This window comes from Salmo salar, chromosome 15 (genome assembly GCF_965601325.2).
Source record: "Salmo salar chromosome 15, fSalSal1, whole genome shotgun sequence".
NCBI classification, from domain to species: Eukaryota; Metazoa; Chordata; class Actinopteri; order Salmoniformes; family Salmonidae; genus Salmo; species Salmo salar.
The window spans coordinates 75,295,114-75,322,685 of NC_138305.1; the positions used below are offsets into that span (position 1 = coordinate 75,295,114).

The window sequence follows — 27,572 nt, forward strand, 5'->3', positions numbered from 1 at the left end:
CTCTGTCTTGCTTTTACTACCATGCCAAGGGGATTATAATACCACCAGTATACACTCCACCCTTTTGGAAAGGAACACCATCTATCCTACACAGACTGCATCCGTAGCCTAGACACTTCCTAGCTACATCAGAAAGACAGAACTGAACACCCCCCCCCCTTTAGTCTCCCTTCAGTAAGCACACATTTCCATTTCAGACAAACCTCTCTGGCTTTAGCATTGTCCGTTGTGAATTAATCAGCTAGGTTACCATTTTATACGGTATTTCAGATCCTGATCACAAGGCTTTTGTTTTCAGGGAGACCGAAGAGTGGCGTTGAACATTATTGTAATTTCTGGCGCACGCTTGCTTTTAAAACGCTTTTAAAAACGTCCATCTCTTTTAAGAATTAGGCCAAATGAGGCTAGGCTGCCAGTGCGCCTGTACTGAGTCATCACATTACTGGCAAAACTATAACAAACATAACATTGTAGATTTCAGTGGCCCATTATGTACATTTCTCATGATATACTAAAAGTAATACATCAATATCAGTCAATCAGTACAAACAAGAAAGATAATATCGTTGGGGATGAGGGGTCTTAATGAAGACTTTTTATGGCTTGGCCGAGCGCTCCAACGATGGACGGTGTACCCATCCCTACACCATAGATCTGAACATTTCTATTCCTAGCAATCCCACTGAGCCCCAGAGGCTGGCATCACGTGCAAGAGGAAACGTGTAACGTGTATCACTACAGTCAACGCCACGACTGATTTTTAAATGAAATGTTAAATAGAAATATATTACTAAATTCATATGGCCTTCTCCTGGAAGAAGTTGTTTTATTTTCTACGTCTTTGCTATCATAATGGATTTGGCACAATATAAGCTGAAAACCCCAAAAAATCCAACTCATTAAAAGACAAAACAAACTGACAGTTGGTGTGTGTGTGTGTGTGTGTGTGTGTGTGTGTGTGTGTGTGTGTGTGTGTGTGTGTGTGTGTGTGTGTGTGTGTGTGTGTGTGTGTGTGTGTGTGTGTGTGTGTGTGTGTGTGTGTGTGTGTGTGTGTGTGTGTGTCGTGCGTGCGAATTCTGGCCTGTGTGGGTTCTTACTCAGGGCACTGAACCATGTGCAATTTATGCAAAAAGAGTGGAGTTGACTCGGTACTGAAAAAACATCACTACACAGTGTTTTGATTGCCATTCACTCAGGGTCTATAAAAATAATATGAACATTGGCTGAACAAATGTCAATGTCTCCTTCTGTAATTGCACTTGTCACGTTGTGACCGATTTACACATGTTCCAACACTATAAATAGATTACACATGTTCCCAACACTATAAATAGATTACACATGTTCCAACACTATAAATAGATTACACATGTTCCAACACTATAATAGATTACACATGTCCAACACTATAAATAGATTACACATGTTCCAACACTATAAATAGATTACACATGTTCCAACACTATAAATAGATTACACATGTTCCAACACTATAAATAGATTACACATGTTCCAACACTATAAATAGATTACCCATGTTCCAACACTATAAATAGATTACACATGTTCCAACACTATAAATAGATTACACATGTTCCAACACTATAAATAGATTACACATGTTCCAACACTATAAATAGATTACACATGTTCCAACACTATAAATAGATTACACATGTTCCAACACTATAAATAGGATTACACATGTTCCAACACTATAAATAGCCTATCGACAGGCTTCCGCCTGACATTTTTTGGCTCCAGGTCATTTTTGCTCTCTCAAGTGAAAAATCTCTGCCGTCTATTTTTAGCGTTTCCATTTTTAGCTCAGCAGGGAGGGGGGGAGTGTGTGTGTGTGTGTGTGTGTGGGGGGGGGGGGGGGGGGGGGGGGTTAGTTGGGATTGGCTGCTAGTGTCTGTGGATAGGCAGAGGAGGGGAGCGGAGAGGGGGGGAGAATCAGCCTCAGCATCGGTACCCTTGAACATGGCCACAGTAAGAAAATTGTGAAAATGAGTCAAAGTCCACTGACTGTGTGTCCCTGAAGTACGTTGTGTTTCCATGGAGCCAGGAGTGGTATGCCCATGTATTAGGCTCTCTTCTCTGTACAGATGGGAGTGACAGTAGATACTGGGCAAAGAGCAGACTGGACTCATTAGACAGACATTAGATTTTTGCACCTCCCAAGTATGATATGTTATGTTACAAATGCAATAATGGTCTGGGGACTTAAGACAGAAACAAAATGATGGAGGTCGGATGGAGTGGGCATATACCGTGACCGTCTAGCAATCCAAAGGTTACGTGTTGGAGTCGCGTTGGGGACAACTGTAACATTTTAGCTAAACCTTCCCCTAACCCTTTTCCCTTAACTTAATTCACCCTAACCTGCTATGTAAATTATCCTAACCTTTGTTGTTAGTTCTCCTAACCTTTTAAATAAATTCTCCTAACCTTTGTCATTTGTTCAGCTAACCAAAAATGTACCTCCTAAGCAGCCTGGTTTCAGAAAAAGATGTATAATACTATAATACGAATGATAAGTTACTTCATCCAATTCGTATTATATTGTACAACTGATTTTCAATTCATGACGTAACCTAACGTCAAGTAATATATCATACTAAATGGAGGGAACTAATTTACATACCAAATCCTACAAATTTCCCTGAGGCCAGGTTGCAAAGAGATTAAGAAACATTTTGTGATAGAGAGAAAGAGAGCTGGAGGGCGAGAGAGAGAGAGAGAGATGGAGAGAAAGACGGGGAGAAAGAGGAAGGGAAAGATGAAGAGAGAGAGAGAGAAATAGGAAGATGGAGAGAGAGAGAGATGGAGAGGGAGAGAATAAGGATGGAGAGAAAGATTGGGCGAGAGGAAGAGGCGGAGGAAAAGAAGAGAGTGACTTGACAGCCCTGGGTTTTTACTCCTCTTTCTGGCTCCCTCCATCCCTCCCTACCTCACTCCATCCCGCTACAGAGCTGGCATAGTCTCAGCTGGCCCCTTTGACATGAAAACAAGCAGGGTTGTCATGGCAACCTCCGCTAGATCACATGAAGCAGCCTGCAATTATTTTTAGATGCCTCCCGTTGAACATGATCATCATCCGGTTAATGGCTGTGCCCATGTCAGGATTGTACCTCAACAATATTTTCGAAACAATATTTTTTTCCCGTTGATAATATTCTCAAAGATATTTTCTACCACAGCAAGTCCACTGATCAAAGGTAGCGAGAACAAGTCGACATGTAAAATAGATCAATTTTGACGATGTGTGGATTGATGGCATATCATAGCGTATTAGATTCTAGAAGGGAGGGAATAGGGAATGGAAGTTGTTGGGATGAATCCCACCTCTGATTCGAATGAAAAGCCAACAGGGAGGATTTAGATTTTCACACAATGTGTTGTTTCATGTATTCCAAAAGCTTTTAATTGTGCAGCGTGACATCCATGCGAGGGTAGAAAGTCTGTATTTAGGTTTAGAGCTTTGCCACACAGTGTATTTGAAACTAAACACTATTTGGACTACAACAAATGCTAAATTGAATAGTCAAAATGTCAACCTTTATCTCACATAAACACACATACATACACACACACATACAAACACACTATCCTTATGGGGACCAAAACATTTATTCCCATTCAAAATCCTATTTTCCTTAGCCTTAACCCCTACCCCTAAACCTACCCTTAACCTCTAAACCTAAACCTAACCCCCAATCCCTAACCTTAATTCTAATTGTAATCCTCACCCTAAACCTAACCCCTAAAATAGCCTTTTTCCTTGTTGGGCCTGGCGAAATATCCCCACTTGTCCGGATTTTCCTTGTTTTACTATCCTTGTGAGGACTTCTGGTCCCCACAAGAACACTAAAACAAAACACACACACACACACAAACACCTAGGACACCATCCAACCACATACCACTAGTGCAGATGGCTATTATTTTTCTCTTACCGGTTACTTACTGTTTAGAGCCACTGTTCAGGCGAGGGTGGCATTTGGCATGTCACTGATGCCTGTGACTGCTCCAATAACAGGCCATGCCAACACAGCGGAGCCCTCTGGCATTTCTCTGGCACCCTCTGAGCTGGCCTCCCTCCACCCTGTGTGCCAAGTTTATGCCACCGCATCCATCACCACCCTCTCAGTCTGTATACAGCCTTCTCCTGCCCTCCTTTTAGACAGCTAACATACAACTGATCTGTAGGTCTCAGTACTGGGGCTGTGTCTGAAATGGCTCCCTTTTCAATGTATGTTGTGCTGCTTTTGGCAGGTTTGGGAGGGAGGTCATGGGTGGTTTGGGAGGTCATGGGAGTACTGGGACTGGTCTTGCATTTGAAATGGCACCCTATTCCCTATGTAGTGCACTACTTTTGACCAGGGCTCACAATCCCTTTGTATCACAGGATCCCAGCTTGTACCTTTACTGCTTGCCAGATCCAATTACTTTTTATTTAAGCACTCACCCAAGATTGTGTGTTTTCAATTGGTTAATAGTTCATGACGAGTTGGCTGGACTAAGACAGAGTTTTTCCTCGGTCACGTGGTCATCATCTCAATTACTTTTTAAATGTACATTTACTTCATTTAGCAGACACTCTTATCCAAAGCGCTTGTACAGCGGTCTTTAACAGAAAAACAATTTTGCTGTAAATCTGTCTCTCTCGGCTCTCTCTTTCTCCCTCTCTCTCTCTCTGAGTGTCTATCCTTGAGTAACCTCAAGATAATGTCCCATTATGCAGGACCCAGTCGCTCTCAGGCCAGTTACAAAGGCCTAATGCCAGAGGCTAATTGAGCCATTATGGACGCAACAAACCACTTACAGTACAAGACCCCTTTTTGTCTCTGACACTACAGTAGCCTATATTAGTAGTATATACCTTGAAACCCAGCAACAGCAGGCACGTAATGGCTACCCATACAGGACTAGCCATTTCATATCATCGACATACAGTTGAAGTCGGAGGTTTACATACACTTAGGTTGGAGTCATTAAAACTAATTTTTCAACCACTCCCCAAATTTCTTGTTAACAAACTATAGTTTTGGCAAGTCGGTTAGGACATCTACTTTGTGTATGACACAAGTACTTTTTCAACAGTTGTTTACAGACAGATTATTTCACTTATAATTCACTGTATCACAATTCCAGTGGGTCAGAAGTTTACATACACTAAGTTGACTGTGCCTTTAAACAGCTTGGAAAATTCCAGAAATGATGTCATGGCTTTAGAAGCTGCTGATAGGCTAATTGACATCCTTTGAGTCAATTGGAGATGTACCTGTGGATATATTTCAAGGCCTACCTTCAAACTCAGTGCCTCTTTGCTTGACATCATGGGAAAATCAAAAGAAATCAGCCAAGATCTCAGAATTAGTTTTTAGACCTCCACAAGTCTGGTTCATCCTTGGGAGCAATTTCCAAACGCCTGAAAGTATCACCTTCATCTGTAGGTGTACACAAGTATACCACCATGGGACCATGCAGCCATCATACCGCTCAGGAAGGAGACGCGTTCTGTCTCCTAGAGATGAACGTACTTTGGTGCGAAAAGTGCAAAATAATCCCAGAACAACAGCAAAGGACCTTGTGAAGATGCTGGAGGAAACCGGTACAAAAGTATATATATCACAGTAAAACGAGTCCTATATCGACATAACCTGAAAGACCGCTCAGCAAGGAAGAAGCCACTGCTCCAAAACCACCATAAAAAAGTCAGACTACGGTTTGCAACTGCACATGGGGACAAAGATTGTACTTTTTGGAGAAATGTCCTCTGGTCTGATGAAACAAAAATAAAACTCTTTGGCCATAATGATCATCATTATGTTTGGAGGAAAAGGGGGGAGGCTTGCAAGCCGAAGAACACCATCCCAGCGTCATGTTGTGGGGGTGCTTTGCTGCAGGAGGGACTGGTGCACTATACAAAATAGATGACATCACGAGGGAGGAAAATTATGTGGATATATTGAAGCAACATCTCAAGACATCAGTCAGAAAGTCAAAGTTTGGTCGCAAATGGGTCTTCCAAATGGACAATGACCCCAAGCATACTTCCAAAGTTGTGGAAAAATGGCTTAAGGACAACAAAGTCAAGATATTGGAGTGGCCATCACAAAGCCCTGACCTCAATCCCATAGAAAATGTGTGGGCAGAACTGAAAAAGCGTGTGTGAGCAAGGAGGCCTACAAACCTGACTCAGTTACACCAGCTCTGTCAGGAGGAATGGGCCAAAATTCACCCAACTTATTGTGGGAAGCTTGTGGAAGGCTACCCGAAACGTTTGACCCAAGTTAAACAATTTAAAGGCAATGCTACTGTTAGGTTCTTATTTGTCAGAGTAAATAACACACGGACACTAGAGAAGCTTTAACCATTTTTACATTTACATTTTAGTCATTTAGCAGACGCTCTTATCCAGAGCGACTTACAAATTGGTGCATTCACCTATAATATCCAGTGGAACAACCACTTTACAATAGTGCATCTAAATCTTTTAAGGGGGGGGTTAGAAGGATTACTTTATCCTATCCCAGGTATTCCTTGAAGAGGTGGGGTTTCAGGTGTCTCCGGAAGGTGGTGATTGACTCCGCTGTCCTGGCGTCGTGAGGGAGCTTGTTCCACCATTGGGGTGCCAGAGCAGCGAACAGTTTTGACTGGGCTGAGCGGGAACTGTGCTTCCTCAGAGGTAGGGAGGCGAGCAGGCCAGAGGTGGATGAACGGAGTGCCCTTGTTTGGGTGTAGGGCCTGATCAGAGCCTGAAGGTACGGAGGTGCCGTTCCCCTCACAGCTCCGTAGGCAAGCACCATGGTCTTGTAGCGGATGCGAGCTTCGACTGGAAGCCAGTGGAGAGAGCGGAGGAGCGGGGTGACGTGAGAGAACTTGGGAAGGTTGAACACCAGACGGGCTGCGGCGTTCTGGATGAGTTGTAGGGGTTTAATGGCACAGGCAGGGAGCCCAGCCAACAGCGAGTTGCAGTAATCCAGACGGGAGATGACAAGTGCCTGGATTAGGACCTGCGCCGCTTCCTGTGTGAGGCAGGGTCGTACTCTGCGAATGTTGTAGAGCATGAACCTACAGGATCGGGTCACCGCCTTGATGTTGGTGGAGAACGACAGGGTGTTGTCCAGGGTCACGCCAAGGCTCTTAGCACTCTGGGAGGAGGACACAAGGGAGTTGTCAACCGTGATGGCGAGATCATGGAACGGGCAGTCCTTCCCCGGGAGGAAGAGCAGCTCCGTCTTGCCGAGGTTCAGCTTGAGGTGGTGATCCGTCATCCACACTGATATGTCTGCCAGACATGCAGAGATGCGATTCGCCACCTGGTTGTCAGAAGGGGGAAAGGAGAAGATTAATTGTGTGTCATCTGCATAGCAATGATATGAGAGACCATGTGAGGATATGACAGAGCCAAGTGACTTGGTGTATAGCGAGAATAGGAGTGGGCCAAGAACAGAGCCCTGGGGGACACCAGTGGTGAGAGCACGTGGTGCGGAGACAGATTCTCGCCACGCCACCTGGTAGGAGCGACCTGTCAGGTAGGACGCAATCCAAGCGTGCGCGGTGCCGGAGATGCCCAGCTCGGAGAGGGTGGAGAGGAGGATCTGATGGTTCACGGTATCAAAGGCAGCAGATAGGTCTAGAAGGATGAGAGCAGAGGAGAGAGAGTTAGCTTTAGCAGTGCGGAGAGCCTCCGTGACACAGAGAAGAGCAGTCTCAGTTGAATGCCCAGTCTTGAAACCTGACTGATTAGGATCAAGAAGGTCATTCTGAGAGAGATAGCATGAGAGCTGGCCAAGCACGGCGCGTTCAAGAGTTTTGGAGAGAAAGGAAAGAAGGGATACTGGCCTGTAGTTGTTGACATCGGAGGGATCGAGTGTAGGTTTTTTCAGAAGGGGTGCAACTCTCGCTCTCTTGAAGACGGAAGGGACGTAGCCAGCGGTCAAGGATGCGTTGATGAGCGAGGTGAGGTAGGGGAGAAGGTCTCCGGAAATGGTCTGGAGAAGAGAGGAGGGGATAGGGTCAAGTGGGCATGTTGTTGGGCGGCCGGCCGTCACAAGACGCGAGATTTCATCTGGAGAGAGAGAGGAGAAAGAGGTCAAAGCACAGGGTAGGGCAGTGTGAGCAGGACCAGCAGTGTCGTTTGACTTAGCAAACGAGGATCGGATGTCGTCAACCTTCTTTTCAAAATGGTTGACGAAGTCATCCGCAGAGAGGGAGGAGGGGGGGGGGGGGGGGGGGGAGGAGGATTCAGGAGGGAGGAGAAGGTAGCAAAGAGCTTCCTAGGGTTAGAGGCAGATGCTTGGAGTTTAGAGTGGTAGAAAGTGGCTTTAGCAGCAGAGACAGAAGAGGAAAATGTAGAGAGGAGGGAGTGAAAGGATGCCAGGTCCGCAGGGAGGCGAGTTTTCCTCCATTTCCGCTCGGCTGCCCGGAGCCCTGTTCTGTGAGCTCGCAGTGAGTCGTCGAGCCACGGAGCAGGAGGGGAGGACCGAGCCGGCCTGGAGGATAGGGGACAGAGGAAATCAAAGGATGCAGAGAGGGAGGAGAGGAGGGTTGAGGAGGCAGAATCAGGAGATAGGTTGGAGAAGGTTTGAGCAGAGGGAAGAGATGATAGGATGGAAGAGGAGAGAGTAGCGGGAGAGAGAGAGCGAAGGTTTGGACGGCGCAATACCATCCGAGTAGGGGGAGAGTGAGAAGTGTTGGATGAGAGCGAGAGGGAAAAGGATACAAGGTAGTGGTCGGAGACTTGGAGGGGAGTTGCAATGAGATTAGTGGAAGAACAGCATCTAGTAAAGATGAGGTCAAGCGTATTGCCTGCCTTGTGAGTAGGGGGGGAAGGTGAGAGGGTGAGGTCGAAAGAGGAGAGGAGTGGAAAGAAGGAGGCAGAGAGGAATGAGTCGAAGGTAGACGTGGGGAGGTTAAAGTCACCCAGAACTGTGAGAGGTGAGCCATCCTCAGGAAAGGAACTTATCAAGGCGTCAAGCTCATTGATGAACTCTCCAAGGGAACCTGGAGGGCGATAAATGATAAGGATGTTAAGCTTGAAAGGGCTGGTAACTGTGACAGCATGGAATTCAAATGAGGAGATAGACAGATGGGTCAGGGGAGAAAGAGAGAATGTCCACTTGGGAGAGATGAGGATTCCAGTGCCACCACCCCGCTGGCTCGATGCTCTAGGGGTATGCGAGAACACGTAGTCAGACGAGGAGAGAGCAGTAGGAGTAGCAGTGTTATCTGTCTATCTATCTAACCAAGTTTAATTCTTCCCAAAGTTTCTGTACAGCTGTATTCAGACACCAAAACATTTCTCTCCATTACAGTATATACATCCTACTTAAGACACGCCTTCTTTCCAGTCCTTACATCTTATGGTTCAACAGAAAGAGGGTAACAGGATACCAAACCCTTATTACTCCCTTAAGGGAATCTGTCCTCACCCCCTGACCTCAACTCCTCCTTCATCTAATCCACAGATGTCCATCTGTCTCCCCTGTATCAACACGGTGCTCTGCTCCCGTCCCCCAACACATTCCAACACATTCCACAGCTATCTGTCTTTCTACAGAGGCCCAGTCTCTTTCTCCTTTGATTCTATGCTTCTTTCCTATCATTTATTTAATATCTCAATGTTCAAAATGTCGAATCTAACCCCTCCAAATACTAATTGAGTGTATGTAAACTTCTGACCCACTGGGAATGTGATGAAAGAAATAAAAGCTGAAATAAATAATTCTCTCTACTATTATTTTTACATTTCACATTCTTAAAATAAAGTGGTGATCCTAACAGACCTAAGACAGAGAATTGTTACTAGTATTAGATGTCAGGAATTGTGAAGAACGGAGTTTAAATGTATTTGGCTAAGGTGTATGTAAACTTCTGACTTCAACTGTATGTTGTAGTGAACTCATTTTTAAAGTCTACTGTTGAAACAAAAATTGCTGTGTCCTGCAAAAAAAGGGAGGTGAGTGGACCACTGAACTGTGCTTCATGCGATGTAGTTGTTTTCTGTTAGTAAATAAATTGTTGGTTTTGGACAATGCAGTATAAGGTTTTTCACAGTGAAAAGCATTCTCTTTGTTTGCTGTTGCAAGTGAGACTTCAGAGGCAACCGATTTAATGGGGGGATGGAAACTGAGAGGAAGGAAACTGATTTGAAAGTGGTCAGTTAGAGGGAGAGGAAAGAAGTCCTGCAGCGCTGGTAAAATGGAACCGCGCATCTAGCGCTTCCAACTGACTGAACATGGTGTATTGAGGCTGATTTGAGAAGCCATTGAAATTCAATGAGCGCAGCTACGTGGGCAGTTAAGGAAAAGCAAGACAAAGAGGAGATATTGTGGCTGACCACATAGTCCTGTATTTGGAGTTCGTAGCTGAGGAGAGAACTGTCTAAAATTCAGGGATGTTGTTAAAGAATCCTATTCTCTTTCAAAAGGCTGCGTATTTTATGAAAGAATCTGAGAAGGTGTCCAAATGTTGTGTGAAATATATGTGTAACAGACCTTCATTAAGCCAGGCGAGCTCACTCAAGCACAGTATTTGAAGTTATTTCAAATAAGATTTTAACCCAGATCTGATTTTAGATTTTATTTAACCTTGATGTGTAATGATTGCCTTAAACAAAGATACAAACCACAACACAGTAGTGGTTTGGTCTGTCCTATAAAAACATGAATATAGTTAAGCAATAAGGCCAGAGAGGGTGTGATATATGGCCAATATACCAAGGCTAAGGGCTGTTCTTAGGCACGGCGCCACGCGGCGTGCCTGGATACAACCCTTGGCCGTGGTATATTGGCCATATACCACAAACTCCCGAGGTGCCTTATTGCTATAATAAACTGGTTACCAACGTAATTAGAGCAGTAAAAATAAATGTTTTGTCATACCCGTGGTATACGGTCTGATATACCACGGCTGTCAGCCAATCAGCATTCATTTAGCAGTTTACCACTCCTTTTACTACCAGACCAGATTGCTGTCCGTTATAAGTGTTCATAAAACAGATGAATATAATCTGAAAAATATGGGAAATGCAGCTTGAACGTTATAAAGAGGATTGTTGTGACTGAATCATTTTCTAATCGTGACATCTACATGTGTGGGGGTTAAACAGTAGGAGATGGTGGTTCAGCGTTATCATTGGTGATTAGGACAATGCCACCGAGGGAATACCAAACGATGCAGAGACACAGAAAGGATATTTACCCGAGCACTGGCGTGTCTCATGTAGTTATGCAAATGCACATCAATGGGTGCACAAACACTTGCACGCACACACACACACTCACATAGACATGCACACACACACACACGGACGATGATGCATGTCAAATCAAATCAAAGTTTAACATGTACTCTCTCTCTCTCTATCTCTATCTCTCTCTCTCTCTCTCTCACACCTCAGTTTCCCATCCTCCATAATAATTTCCTCACCAATGACAAAACAATAGCGAGACACATTTCACATTTCACGCTGACTGTTATGAGCTACCTTGTTCATTAACAACCGTCAGATCTAGATTTTAATTGGCTTCTCCCATTAGACAAAATGCCACATTATACCTGTTGTGAACTGGAGTGTCCTTTGTTACGTGTGTAATTAAAGACATAAAACCCAGAAAGAGGGAGCGAGGGAGAGAGAGAGCAAGAGGGAGAGAGAGAGGGATAGAGCGAGGGAGGGAGGGAGAGAGAGGGAGGGAGAGAGAGGGAGGGAGAGAGAGAGAGGGAGAGAGAGAGAGGGATCGAGGGAGGGAGGGAGAGAGAAAGAGCGAGGGAGAAAGAGAGAGAGAGAAAGCGAGAGGAGAGAGAGAGGTAAAGATATTACAGTGCAGTGATGTATCCTCCGCTGCATGCAAACAGCTTTAAGATAATACATATAACAAGAAGACATGTGGTGTATAAGATATACCACTTCTCAGACGTTCTTATCATAAACACCTTACTGTAGAGTGAGTTCATACATTATTAGCTTGTGTATGTGATGCCTTGGAGGATTGAACCCACAATCTTTTTTTTTGCCAGTGCTATGCACTTACCAACTGAGCCACACAGGACCAGGTGTATGTATGTGTATGTGTGGTGAGCCATCGTCTTGACAAAAGGTTGTGTTTGTTATATTCCCTAAGTCCTCCCTGCCTTAACTGTTAGTACCTAATCAGCTGGGCTGTGTGCCATGCAGTCTCTCTGACTACACAGCCTCTGCCCCTTCAGCTTAATTCAATTTGTTCAAGACAGGAACTGTTTAGTGCCCTCTGCCCCCCCCCCCCCCCCCCCCCCACCCTCCACGTACACATACACACACATGCGAGCATACACGCACGTACGCACACACAAACACACACACACACACACACACTCATCCAATGCCCAGAGCAACAGGACAGTCAGTGACCCAGGAAGGAGTTCCTTCAAGGTCACATGATGTCATCCTTTGGAAGAAAAAACAGCTGAGGCAAAGACAAATGTTTATTTTAGCTCTCAGATGGCCTCAGTGTTGTAGAGAGTGCTTTAGACATGCACCATGTCCATGTTACACTAACTGCTGGCTAATATAGGATTATGTTTTCCTCTTTATTGCAATACAGATTCACCTTTGCAGTGTGTGTGGTGCAGTAGTCGTGTGAAATAATCTAGAAGTGTAGGTACATGTAAATGTTAAGACACATTTTTATTTATGGATTATGTTAATTGCGTAAATTAAAAAGTAAGTACACCAACATGAGTTTTCCATTCATAAAATGTGTAGGGTAAATTGCCACAGTAAATTTGCCGTGGTAAACTGGGAAATATTTGATTTCAGTTGCACAGAATGATTGTCGAATGGTTAAATCTATGCTTAGTCTGGCTCAATGAGTAGGTTTAATTTATACCAGAGATAGTAAAATCCTGTGGAGGTTGAAAATTCTTGAAAGATTTTGGAGAAAAGCAGGAGTAGAAGTTAACACGGATAAAATCTTTAGAGAGGCGTAGTACAGTGGTCAGTAATGGTTTCAATTGTGATCAGCTGTGCGGGGGATTTGAGCTCATATGGTTTAACGAGAGATCACCTGGAGAAAATACGTTGGCCACCAATGGCTGCAATCGGCCCATAGTGTTTTTTTGAAGAATACCAATATTAACCCAGATTTTTCTAAAGAATCTTATTGTATGTATAATAATAATATTATCGGATCTCAGTGGGCCTCAGAAAGGAAAGGGTTGAGAACCCTGGCGCTACATATTTTTGGTATATTCTCATAGATAGACAGATTTATTTCCCGATTTAAAACAAAATACAACCACATGTGGATAATGCGTTTACAATCATCGAGGATGGCACAAAAAAGTTTGAAAACGTCTTTCCATGTTGATCCTCTTAAATAAATGGTTCAACAGTTAACAAACATAAACATAGTAGTCCTAGGCTACACAGGAGGTCTAGCCTGCTAGCCATACCGTGGTTATTTTCTTTTTTCTTTTTTCATTTCACCTTTATTTAACCAGGTAGGCCAGTTGAGAACAAGTTCTCATTTACAACTGCGACCTGGCCAAGATAAAGCAAAGCAGTGCGACACAAACAACAACACAGAGTTACACATGGAATAAACAAACGTACAGTCAATAACACAATAGAAAAAGTCTATATACAGTGTGTGCAAATGGCGTGAGGAGGTAAGGCAATAAATAGGCCATAGTAGCGAAGTAATTATAATTTAGCAAATTAACACGGGAGTGATAGATGTGCAGATGATGATGTGCAAGTAGAAATACTGGTGTGCAAAAGATCATATAAGTAAATAAGAACAATATGGGGATGAGGTAGGTAGATTGGATGGGCTATTTACAAATGTGCTGTGTACAGTTGCAGCGATCGGTAAGCTGCTCAGATAGCTGATGCTTGGAAGTTAGTGAGGGAGATATAAGACTCCAGCTTCAGTGATTTTTGCAATTCGTTCCAGTCATTGGCAGCAGAGAACTGGAAGGAAAGGCGGCCAAAGGTGATGTTGGCTTTGGGGATGACCAGTGAGATATACCTGCTGGAGTGCGTGCTACAGGTGGGTGTTATTATGGTGACCAGTGAGCTGAGATAAGGCGGAGCTTTACTTAGCAAAGACTTATAGATGACCTGGAGCCAGTGGGCCAGCCGACGAGAGCATACAGGTCGCAGTGGTGCGTGGTATATGGGGCTTTGGTGACAAAACAGATGGCACTGTGATAGACTGCATCCAGTTTGCTGAGTAGAGTGTTGGAGGCTATTTTGTAAATGACATCGCCAAAGTCAAGGATCGGTAGGTTAGTCCGTTTTACGAGGGTATGTTTGGCAGCGTGAGTGAAGGAGGCTTTGTTGCAAAATAGGAAGCCGATTCTAGATTTAATTTGGAATTGGAGATGTTTAATATGAGTCTGGAAGGAGAGTTTACAGTCTAGCCAGACACCTAGGTATTTGTAGTTGTCCACATATTCTAAGTCAGAACCATCCAGAGTAGTGATGCTAGTCAGGCCGGCGAGTGCGGGGCGCGATCGGTTGAAAAGCATGCATTTAGTTTTACTAGCGTTTAAGACCAGTTGGAGGCCACAGAAGGAGTGTTGTATGGCATTGAAGCTCGTTTGGAGGTTTGTTAAGACAGTGTCCAAAGAAGGGCCAGATGTATACAGAATGGTGTCGTCTGCGTAGAGGTGGCTCAGGGATTCACGCGCAGCAAGAACGACATCGATATATACAGAGAAAAGAGTCGGCCCGAGAATTGAACCCTGTGGCACCCCCATAGAGACTACCAGAGGTCCGGACAACAGGCCCTCCGATTTGACACACTGAACTCTATCTGAGAAGTAGTTGGTGAACCAGGCGAGGCAGTCATTTGAGAAAACAAGGCTGTTGAGTCTGCCGTTAAGAATACGGTGATTGACAGAGTCGAAAGCCTTGGTCAGGTCGATGAAGACGGCTGCACAGTAATGTCTCTTATCGATGGCGGTTATGATATCGTTTAGTACCTTGAGCGTGGCTGAGGTGCACCCGTGATCAGCTCGGAAACCGGATTGCACAGCTGAGAAGGTACGGTGGGATTCGAAATGGTCAGTGATCTGTTTGTTAACTTGGCTTTCGAAGACTTTAGAAAGGCAGGGCAGGACGGATATAGGTCTGTAACAGTTTAGGTCTAGAATGTCACCGCCTTTGAAGAGGGGGATGACCGTGGCAGCTTTCCAATCTTTAGGGATCTCAGACAATACGAAAGAGAGGTTGAACAGAATGGTAATAGGGGTTGCAACAATGGTGGCGGATAATTACACATACAGTACCAGTCAAAAGTTTGGATACACCTACTCATTCAAGGGTTTTTCTTTATTTTTACTATTTTCTACATTGTAGAATAATAGTGAAGACATCAAAACTGAAATAACACATATGGAATCATATAGTGACCAAAGAAGTGTTAAACAAATCAAAATATATTTTACATGTTAAATTCTTCAAAGTAGCCACCCTTTGCCTTGATGACAGCTTTGCACACTCTTGGCATTCTCTCAACCATCTTCACCTGGAATGCTTTTCCAACAGTCTTGAAGGAGTTCCCACATTTGCTGAGCACTTGTTGGCTGCTTTTCCTTCACTCTGCGGTCCAACTCATCCCAAACCATTTCAATTGGGTTGAGGTTGGGTGATTGTCGAGACCAGGTCATCTGATGCAGCACTCCATTACTCTCCTTCTTGGTCAAATAGCCGTTACACAGCCTGGAGGTGTGTTGGGTCATTGTCCTGTTGAAAAATTAATTATAGTCCCACTAAGCGCAAACCAGATGGGATGGCATATCACTGCAGAATGCTGTGATAGCCATGCTAGTTAAGTGCGCCTTGAATTCTAAATAAATCACAGACGGTGTCACCAGCAAACACCCCCACACAATCACACCTCCTCCATTCATGGTGGGAATCACACATGCAGAGATCATCCGTTCACCTACTCTGCGTTTCACAAAGACACGGCGGTTGGAACCAAAAATCAAAAATGTGGACTCATCAGACCAAAAGGACAGATTTCCACCGGTCTAATGTCCATTGCTCGTGTTTCTTGGTCCAAGCAAGTCTCCTATTATTATTGGTGTCCTTTAGTAGTGGTTTCTTTGCAGAAATTTGACCACAAAGGCCTGATTCACGCAGTCTACTCTGAACAGTTGATGTTGAGATGTGTCTGTTACTTGAAGTCTGTGATGCATTTATTTGGGCTGCAATTTCTGAGGTGCTGGTAACTCTAATGAACTTATCGTCTGTAGCAGATGTAACTCTTGGTCTTCCTTTCATGTGACGGTCCTCATGAGAGCCAGTTTCATCATAGCGCTTGATGGTTTTTGCGACAGCACTTGAGGAAACTTTCAAAGTTGTTGCAATTTTCCGGATTGACTGACCTTCGTGTCTTAAAGTAATGATGGACTGTCATTTCTCTTTGCTTATTTGAGCTGTTCTTGCCATAATATGGACTTGGTCTTTTACCAAATAGTTTTCTGTATACCACCCCTATCTTGTCACGACACTGATTGGCTCAAACGCATTAAGAATGAAAGATATTCCACAACTTAACTTTTAACAAGGCATACTTGTTAATCGAAATGCATCCCATTCATTAAGTTGGTTGAGAGAATGCCAAGAATGTGCAAAGCTGTCATCAAGGCAAAGGGTGGCTACTTTGAAGAATCTCAAATATAAAATATATTTTGATTTATTTAACACGTTTTTGCTTACAACTTGATTCCATATGTGTTATTTCATAGTTTTGATGTCTTCACTATTATTTTACAATGTAGAAAATAGTCAAAAAAAAAAAAATGAGTAGGTGTGTCCAAACTTTTGACTGTGGCTCAGTTGGTAGAGCATGGTGTGTGCAACGCCAGGGTTGTGGGTTCGATTCCCACGGGGGGCCAGTACAAAAAAAAAATGCATGAAATGTATGCATTCACTACTGTAAGTCGCTCTGGATAAGAGCGTCTGCTAAATGACTTAAATGTAAATGTAAATGTATAACACATAACAAAACAAAGAACAGGAAGACATTGTCATAGCCTGGAGCATTGTATACAGACATCAACAGTTGTTTTCTATTGCTCGATCATTAGCCAGCTTTAGACATTCTTTTTAAATGAAGTTATGGCCGGCGTTGCTTTGAGTTGCTGTGGTAGTTTATTCCACTCAACAGCGCCGGTATATAAAAAGGTGTTTTTACCAGATAGACTCTTACATTTCAATTTGATAGGTACCTGGGAGCTGAGTCAGTAATCATTAAATGGACCGGACCATGTCTTGTCTATTGGATATGACAGTTAGTACAGGGGACAGAATAAGTAGTAGGAGGAAGTGTACAATAAAAGCAAAGGGTTGGCGTTGAACCTGTGTGATGTGAGCCCTGATTCATAAGTTCCAGGGGCAGCGGCTTTGACCACTGGACCACCCCAGGTCACCGCCACCCGCTGATTAATAGTTATGTGAAGATGGGTTTGTCATGGCTAGGACCCTGCAGCTGGATGTGGTGAATCCACAGTGTGCCATAAGGTTGAAATGCCATCTGTCAACAGGTGCCCAAATATGCAGAGTCATGGGAAATTGCACGGTTTTACCCACGGTGTGTTTGTGTGTGTATATGTGTGTGTCTATGTGTGTTTGTGTGAGTGTGTGCACAAGTTTGTGCGCGCATGTGTGTGAGTTCATGCATGTATGTGTGCCAACAGCCATGGTTGCAACTGGTTGTTTCAGGCTGTTAATTGATTTGTATTCAGAGCTTGCAGTGTGAGATTCTATGTGTCGTGACATGAACAGTTAGGGGATACAATTTGAAAGAAGTGCACAGCATATAGGCATTCATAACTTGCACATTGAGTGTGGGCAATGCACTCTACAAATGAAATATGATGACTTATTAGAACTGTTTATAACCCCTGACATGAACGTTTTGTAACACCTTTATGAACTTCATAGTAACCCACACATTTTATTCAACATTACTCACTCATTACACGACCAGTGAACTTGATATTTTATTTTATTTAGCCTTTATTTAACTAGGCAAGTCAGTTAAGAACAAATTCTTATTTACAATGACGGCCTACCCCCGGCCAAACCCTAACCCGGACGACGCTGGGCCAATTGTGCGCCGACCGATGGGACTTCCAATCACAGACAGTTGTGATACAGTCTGGAATCAAACCAGGGTCTGTAGTGATGCCTCTAGCACTGAGATGTAGTGCCTTAGACCGCTGCGCCACTCGGGAGAACATTTTGATACATGGAGAGACAACATATTATAAGATATTATACTGGCTTATACAAACTGAAGTCGCTTCAGTTTCACATAGAAATGATACTGAAATCGCTCCAATAAGTAGTGAGCATAACATCAGAGCCACACAATTTTCCAGTGGAACTCATGCTAGAAATGTTTGGGGAAATATGCTTCAGTACGACTGAGGCATGTGTGATGGGTGCATCCATCCATCAATGTGTCATCCTGGCTTGCCTTGTACACCAGCCTGAGTGAAGTGACAGGATTTGGGTATTGTTGGTGTGTATGTTCACAGCAGACAGGGAATGCAGGGAAATAGGTCACACACACACACACACACACACACACACACACACACACACATTGATAGCGTCCCTGTCACTATACACTGTGAGTGGATGGAAGCAACATCCTAGCGATGAAACAGTACCATGTAAGGATATTTGACATTGCTGTAACATTGTTGTGTTAGTCGTGAGGTTGTCATGAGGTTGCCAGGCAGCTTCATTAACACTGTGCAGCCAGCGACCATGTCTTCCCGTGATGCAGCCAAGTGCAGCGCGGCTGAAGAAAATAGCCCCATGCAACAATAGTGTCGACAGGGGTGTAAAAGACTTGACAGAAGTGAGTGTGGATGTGGCTCAAAGACACGGTGTGTGTATGTGTATGTTGATCTGGGTGAAACTGTACTAAAAATGGCCGCCTTTCTCTTTCCACAGCTTGAAGGAGATGGGGAGCAGAGGCGTTTTGAGGATGGCAAAATGCGATACCTCCAGAATAAGGCAAAGAGACTGGCAGACAAGGAGCGCCAACAATGACACCACAACCCGGAATACTCCATCATCCAACCCACAGCACTTAGATGGAAAACCTCCCTATCTTATTACTAAACCTAAAACTAAAATAGATAGGGTCTGACTTGAAAAAATGTATGACTTGAAAAAATTCATCATACTCTTCTTGACTTTTTAATGTAAGTTTCATTGCTGCGCACCAAAGTGTCTATATGTGTATGTAAAAGAAAGGAGATACGTATGTATCTTTATTTTATCGTCAAAGATTTTTATTTAAGAAGGCTATCGACGATCAGTCTTTGTGCAAAGTTATGGGTCTGTATATGCATCGATAAATACATTAAAAGTAAATAAACACAGTACATGGTAGCCAGAGGTTTCTGTCTGTCCTTTGCTTGCTCACTGATGTCCTAGGCCCGGACTTGCCTTGGCTGAGAGGGCATCCACTAAACATATTTTATGCATTCTGTCGTTCACACAGAAATCAGTCCTCGGCTCGGGGGCTATGACTCAGCTCCTTCCCTCTCTCACTCACTCGCTCTCTTGTCATTTCAGCAAGACATGACACCCACCATCTCAGATTGTTCAGGAATCGTTTCGGTAGTTAGAAACAGATAGCGTTAGCGTTCCTGCAACATTATTTTGTTGCATTTTTATTTGAGCTAATTAAGCTAACTTATTGCAACCAAATGGGCCCTTTTAAATGATAGGATTCATATAATATCCAATAATTATAGTACACAACATCCGATTTGGACCAAACGTCTTCCTAACGTTGAGTAAGACATGAGGAATCCAATAAAATGGAAAAAAACACCCACGGCTGCTACTGCCACACCCTTATATTAATTTTGCTGGTCTCAATTAAATGGATCACAATATTTTCTTTGCCACTTTAGGTAGAAAGCCAATAGCTTTTGCTCATGATGAAAATAAATGGTGTGGTCATCCTCTTAAGTCAAGCCAGTTGTCCATAAAAGCAATTCATTATGGTCCAAATTGAAATACAAGGTACTATATTTATTGAAGAGTATATGAATCCTATAAATGAAAATGGCCAATTTGGGTGCAAGCTTATTTTCTTGGACATCAACTTATATTTCAACAAAATAATGTTTCAGGAATGCAAATCTCATTTGTTTTGAACTACAGAAACAATTTCAGCACAATCTGAGATGGTGGGTGTCAGTATCCTCTTTCTTGTGCTTCTTGAGGTGGAACGACCCTTAATCTGTCTTCCTCCTCTCGCTCTCCACTGATTCACTGTCTTTCACTTCATCTCTCCCTCTTTCTCTCTCTCTCTCTGTCTTTCTCTTTTTCTCTCTCTCGATAGATGCAGGGATTCTCCAGTTGCCTGATGTGTTGATAGGACCGTACAACATTTTTAGCCTGTGTGTGCGTGTGTGGTTGTGTGTGTGCGTGCGTTCGTGTGTGTGTGTGTGTGTGTGTGTGCATGTGTGTGGTGTGTTTCCATGCAACACGACAGACCTCTGGCACGTAGATTGTTGCTAAATGAACATAGATCAACAGCTATTCAAATATCTCCAAATGGGGATCCCGAGGCAACTCTACATTCAGAAGATGAAGTCTCTGGTCTTAGATTTCCTTTCATAGTCACCTGCCTGCTACGGTAAAGATGCAACTAATAGGAGAAACCATCTGAATCAAGAAAATGTAAAACAAAATGAGCCAAGGTTGTTAACCACTGCTTTAACCATCAAAAGTATTCATGTACAATACATGTAATATAGTTTTCCCATTTTGGGATAGTATCTATACGGCTATTTGAGATAGTATTTCCTACTATTTAAACAGGCGTAAGGTTACACAGCAAGACAGTGTGTCATTGGACTCCCAAAGGTTAGTGTCTTCACAGCTGGGTGCTTTTAATTTTCCCATTGAAAATGAAATTAGGGGGGGGTATTTTTATCCTTAGTGAAGGATAGAGTAGGAAGACGGAATATGAGGAGAGGAAAGGGGGTTGTAGACAGATTTTTATCTCAGATGGGGGGAAAAGTATTGGGCTTGTTCAAACACTGCTAATATACCACGTAGGCTATACACACAACCAGGCCTGCAACTCCTTAACCAGATAGTGGAGAGCAAACTAGTTTTGATTATTGAATAAAAAAATATGCTGTATTTACTGAGACAATCCCGTTTAAAGTAATAATGAGCAACTTTCAATGTGCTGAAACGCATTGAGTACACAACTTCTGTTTACTATTTTATTTTATTTATTTCACCTTTATTTAACCAGGTAGGCAAGTTGAGAACAAGTTCTCATTTACAATTGCGACCTGGCCAAGATAAAGCAAAGCAGTTCGACAACATACAAAAACACAGAGTTACACATGGAGTAAAACAACATACAATCAATGATGCAGTAGAATAAAAAAATAAGACTATATACAATGTGAGCAAATGATGTGAGATAAGGGAGGTAAAGGCAAAAAAATGCCATGGTGGCAAAGTAAATAAAGTATAGCAAGAAAAACACTGGAATGGTAGATTTGTAGTTTGAAGAAAGTTCAAAGATAAAATATAAATAATATGGTGCAAAGGAGCAAAATAAATAAAATAAATAAATACAGTAGGGTACAGTAGGGTATAAATACAGTACTACTTCAACTACTTCGTCTTGTGAGTATATCTCACTGTCCATCCTCTCTCCCCCACATCCTTGTTCCTCACTCCCAACAATACAAATAAGATGCATACTGGCACTCCTTTGCAGTGGTGGAAAAAGTACTCATTTGTAATACTTGAGTAAAAGTAAAGATACCTTAATAGAAAATGACTCAAGTAGAAGTGAAAGTCCCCCAGTAAAATACTACTTGAGTAAAAGTCCCAAAGTATTTGGTTTGAAATATATTTAAGTATCAAAAGTAAATGGAATTGCTAAAATGTATTTAAGTATCAAAAGTAAAAGTAAAAATAATTTCAAATTCTTTATATTAAGCAAGCCAGACGGCACAATTTTATTTTCTTTTTTTATTGACGGATAGCCAGGGCACAGTCCAACACTCAGACATAATTTACAAACGAAGCATTTGTGTTTAATGAGTCCTCCAGATCAGAGGCAGTAGATGACCAGGGATGTTCTCTTGGTAAGTGTAACGAGTACATTTAGGTGTCAAGGAAAATGTATAGAGTAAAAAGTACATTATTTTCTTTAGGAATGTAGTGAAATAAAAGGTAAAGTTGGCAAAAATATAAATGGTAAAGTACAGATACACCAAAACACTACTTAAGTAGTACTTGAAAGTATTTTTACTTACTTGACACCACTGCTCCTTTGCGGAGTGAATCTCTGAATCTCAGATTCTATAACCTAACCTGTTTCATAAAGACTGTGTCTCAGGTCGTTTCCTCCTCCTCCTTCATACGGCCCCGGATGTGTTCCCAACATCCCAACCCAGCCTTGGGGGGTTTGCGGCCGCCTCGCGCTCTTACCCAATGTGGAGACTGACAAGGCTATTTGGAAGATGAATTATCCACAATGGCGGGAGGAAACCCATTAGGAGGGAGGGATGGAGGGAATAAACCATCCGGAGGAGAGAGAGAGAAAAAAGAGAGAGCAATCCGGTTTCATCAACGCTGGCTCCCGGCCTGTTTTATATGTTCCACCCGCTGTGCATAGTGGGGAGAGTCACGATCACTAAGGTGTTCACTGATGGCAGGGCCAAACAACCACTAAAGGAGGAATAGCACAGAAATGCAGCCTATCTAGCTAACATCCACAAGGTTAATGTAAAAACAAATAAGCTCTTGAATGTTAAAACTCTGGTCTGCTGTATACTGTGGCCAACAGTCCAAGTCTACTCATAGGCATACTGTTAGAGGCAAATTGCTGTTGGAGAAAAATAAACTAGAAGATAAATAACAAGGGGATATTGGCCTACTCTTTGAAAGCTAGAGGAGGAACACAAACCTAGAAATACTAGATGCTGCCACTGAAAAAGAGTGAGTTTAATGAACCAATCCCATGCACCCTGCTGAAGAAAAGAAAACAGCATACATTTCATGCTGGTCCATGCTGGTATTTTCTGGTCCGTGTTGGTCTATGCTGGTCAGTGCTGGTCAGATGCTGGTCTGACTAGCATAGTCTAGCGGGTTATGCTGGTTTACCAGCATGGTCTAGCAGGTTTTGCCTGGTGACCAGCCTTCACTATGTTTTGGACACTGGTGATCAGTCTTCGCTGTGTTTTGGACACCAGTGACCAGCCTTCTCTGTGTTCTGGACACTGGTGACCAGCCTTCGCTGTGTTCTGGACACTGGTGACCAGCCTTCGCTGTGTTCTGGACACTGATGACCAGCCTTCGCTGTGTTTTGGACACTGGTGACAAGTCTTCGCTGAGTTTTGGACACTGGTGACCAGTCTTTGCTGTGTTTTGGACACTGGTGACCAGTCTTTGCTGTGTTTTGGACACTGGTGACCAGCCTTCTCTGTGTTTTGGACACTGGTGACCAGTCTTCACTGTGTTTTGGTCACTGGTGTCTTCACTGTGTTTTGGACACTGGTGACCAGACTTCAGTGTTTTTTGGACACACACCAGCATATGCTGGTGACCAAGCTGGTCCATGCTTGTCTATGCTGATCTAGCATGGTCAGACACTAGCTGGTTAAGCTGGTCTGACCAAGCCCGTCAATATCATATTTCCCAGCATGCTCTATTGCAGTTGATTTTTAGAATTGTTTGTTTCAATATCTTTTTTGTTTGTTGTACACAAAGATAAATAACATACATTTGTGTAAACTAATCCAATTTGTTATTTGGACTTATTGCACCTGTTACTGAAATGGTTGATCCAGTTTAGATGGTTTGGGTAGTCACAATTATTTTCCTTTCTAACCCTGGCAGTCATTCTGAATGCATATTTTGGTGAAGTAAAGTTCCAATTGTTGGATATCCCCACTCTGGCTGGATTCCAATAGGAATTAAACATCACTTTGCAAGCCAGCATGATGTGACTTGATGCTGGTTTTGCTGGGGATCAGCTTTGCTGGTCACCAGCAAAAACACAGCAAAGGCTGGTCAACAGCAAAGCACAGCGAAGGCTGGTCACCACAAAAACGCTGCGAAAGGGACCACGAAAACACAGCAAAGGCTGGTCAACAGCAAAGCACAGCGAAGGCTGATCACCACGAAAAACACAGCAAGGCTGGTCACCAGCAACACCAGCACCTATGCTGGACCAGCCTATGCTGCTCTATGCAAGTTTTGTCAGCAGGGTAGTGAGTGTACGGCTGCTTAAAGGGTCATGCTTTAAGAATTCTTTGCTGCCAGAAACGGAAAAGTGTCTTCACATACACAAGCACAGACTAGTTTAGATTCGACCTGAAGTCATGTAGATTTGGGTTGTTATTATTATTGCTTCTACTGACCTCTGAACTTAATAAGCAGACCTTCAAATGTGTTCCCAAAGTATTTAATGCTGGTGTGTACAGTAGGACTGCTGAGGGAGATTGGCTGACGGGTAGCCCTGTGCTGAGGGAGGTTGGCTGACGGGCAGCCCTGTGCTGAGGGAGGTTGGCTGACGGGCAGCCCTGTGCTGAGGGAGGTTGGCTGACGGGTAGCCCTGTGCTGAGGGAGGTTGGCTGACGGGTAGCCCTGTGCTGAGGGAGGTTGGCTGACGGGTAGCCCTGTGCTGAGGGAGGTTGGCTGACGGGTAGCCCTGTGCTGAGGGAGGTTGGCTGACGGGTAGCCCTGTGCTGAGGGAGGTTGGCTGACGGGCAGCCCTGTGCTGAGGGAGGTTGGCTGACGGGCAGCCCTGTGCTGAGGGAGGTTGGCTGACGGGCAGCCCTGTGCTGAGGGAGGTTGGCTGACGGGCAGCCCTGTGCTGAGGGAGGTTGGCTGACGGGCAGCCCTGTGCTGAGGGAGGTTGGCTGACGGGCAGCCCTGTGCTGAGGGAGGTTGGCTGACGGGCAGCCCTGTGCTGAGGGAGGTGGGAGACGGGCAGCACTCTGTTGCCCTGCAGACACAGTGGGCGGGGATGCCTTCTGTCACTTTACTTCCAGGTCACCTAGCGCCACACAGGAAAGGGCCCTGCTCTGTCTTTCTCCCTATCTCTCTCCATCTCTATCCCTCTAACTTTCTTTCTATCCCTCTCTCGCTATCTCTCCATCTCTCTGTTCTCATACATGACCTGTGATACCCTTGCAGCGTGCTCATCCAGTGATCAAGGATCACTGATCTCCTTTTATTAAATCAATAGTATCTACTACTATGGATAGATGGGATGCTGGGATGCAAGTCCAGTTTGTTAAACCACAATGAAGAATTCTCTATGTTGACTTCTCATCCAATTGGTTTGAGGTATACTGAGCTCTTTCCGACTAAGACTGACATGTTTGTGGCCTTATACTGTATATAGAAAAGGCAGAATGATTTTATTCATCACCATATGGACACTCCCCTCTCACACACACACTTGTTTTTCTATCCTCGTGGGGACCTAAAATTGATTTCCATTCCAAATTCAATTTTCGCTAGCCTTAACCCTAATCTTAACCCATAATCCTAACCCTAACGCCTAACCCTATACTTAACCCCTAACCTTAATTCTAACTCTAATTATAATCCTAACCATAAATCTAACCCCTAAATTTAAAATAGCCTTTGTCCTCGTGGAGACGTGGGAAATGTCCCCACAAGGACTTTGGGGGATTTCAGGTTCCCTTGAGGATAGAAGAACAAGACCACACACACACACACACACACACACACACACACACACACACACACACACACACACACACACACACACACACACACACTGTATTACTACAATATCAGGTTTTTTCTTTCACTTTGAATATCCTCCGGCGTGGGAATGATCCCAGAATGATGAGTATTTGGTATGGATGTTACAGACAGCCAAATAGTTACTCAGCTCATCTGAAGCGGCTTGGGGTGCTCAATTCATGGAATATTTCCATCCTGAGATGCTGTTACAGTACAAATGCTCATTAATGCTACTCCTTACAAGCATGTCACGTGGAACCCACAATCACCTAACACAATGCATTGCTATGGACACCAGAAAGGTATTGAGACAATACATGTAAGACAATGCATGCAATGGCTATAGGTTGCCTCCCGTGACCTTGTTGCTAATTCTAGTGTATGGGTGGGATAACATTTGAAATGTTATATTTGATGTTGAATGCATGTTTGCATGGTCTTTCAGATCTGATTGTAGGCCGAATGTAGAGGCCCTCAAAATAAGGTCCCAAATCCTTTTTCCTGAGCTAACTTGGAAACACAATATAAGATGATATACACAGCAAATTCTCTGGTTCAATCAAAATGCATCATGCAGGGGAGGATTTCTGTATTTTGAAAGTTACATATCTTGAACACTTGTCAACAATGGACTAATGAAACAAATACCAAAACATAGTTTTTTGGTGGAATTGTCCTTTAAACGTGTCTATGGGTCCACACTTTTCAATGTTAAATTAATAATTTGCTTAGTGTAAAGCCTTATGTGCATATTTTCCAGTGTACCTTGCCTTTCAAGTGAATTGTGAGTTACCACTCATGACTGTATTTGTTAGTGACAAAGACATGGTTGTTGCATTCATTCATTTTCAGTCCTGTGGCCTTCACCAAGTGAGATTCTAATTGAATATGTAACATAAAAATTACATTTTTTAACGCAATCAGAATGTACACATTATGCTGGCTTGCAAAGTGATGTGTAATTTCTATTGGAATCCAGCCAGAGTGGAGATATCCAACATTTGGAATTTTTATTCACCCGCAACCTGCATTCAGAATGACTTCCAACGTTGACAAGACTAAGATATGAGACTACCTAAAGCATTTAAACTGGAACAACCATTTCAGTAATGGGTGTAATAAGTCCAAGTAAGAGATTGGATTAGTTTAGAAAAGTTTGTTATTTATATTTGAGTAGCATAAGACTAAGTTATCAATGTAAATGCAAAAACATTTACATTGAAACAAACAATTGTAAAAATCAACCTACAATTGAGCATGCTGGCAAATATGATAATGTTTTGCTTCAACTCTGGTTATTAACACCAACACTGGGGTTCTTTTACACCAATGAGTGTTAATTTAACACTTACAAAGTTCATTTGTAACTCTGAATCAACACCAGAAATGTTACACTGAAAAATCAACACTAGGTAACACTGTCCAATTTGTTGTGTAGGACATTTTCTCACCCCCCAGAAAAGAATAAAATAAAATGGAATAAAATAATTATAAAGGTGAGTAGAGATCCTCTTGCCTGATTCACACTATAGGATAATTTATTTTCAGATTGTGCTTTCCAGCATGGTTACCTCTTAGCTGGAAGATGTAGCCTCACCTTCAGTATTCAAGTAGCCTACAGTGCATACTGCACATCATTGGTTGGACATCAGTTGAAATGCATAACGGGCCCACAAAAAGATGTCAGGCCCTGTATGCACTGCAGTACATTGTGCAGCTCACTTTGAGATGGAAAAATGATATTCTCTGCCAAGGATGACATAACTTCACTTGA

At 43.2% G+C, this 27,572-nt stretch overlaps 1 protein-coding gene across 7 annotated transcripts in view; it reads left to right on the forward strand.

The window, feature by feature from the left end:
- acot7 (acyl-CoA thioesterase 7) overlaps positions 1-19,417 on the forward strand; it is a 69,215-nt gene extending 49,798 nt beyond the window's left edge. For all 7 annotated transcript variants that reach the window (XM_045696014.1, XM_045696015.2, XM_045696016.2 and 4 more), the window contains one exon: positions 18,974-19,417. In XM_045696014.1, coding sequence (XP_045551970.1) covers positions 18,974-19,072 — 99 coding nt within the window. In that variant the 3' untranslated portion in view covers positions 19,073-19,417. The remainder of the gene's footprint in view (positions 1-18,973) is intronic.
- Positions 19,418-27,572: the final 8,155 nt, after the last annotated feature.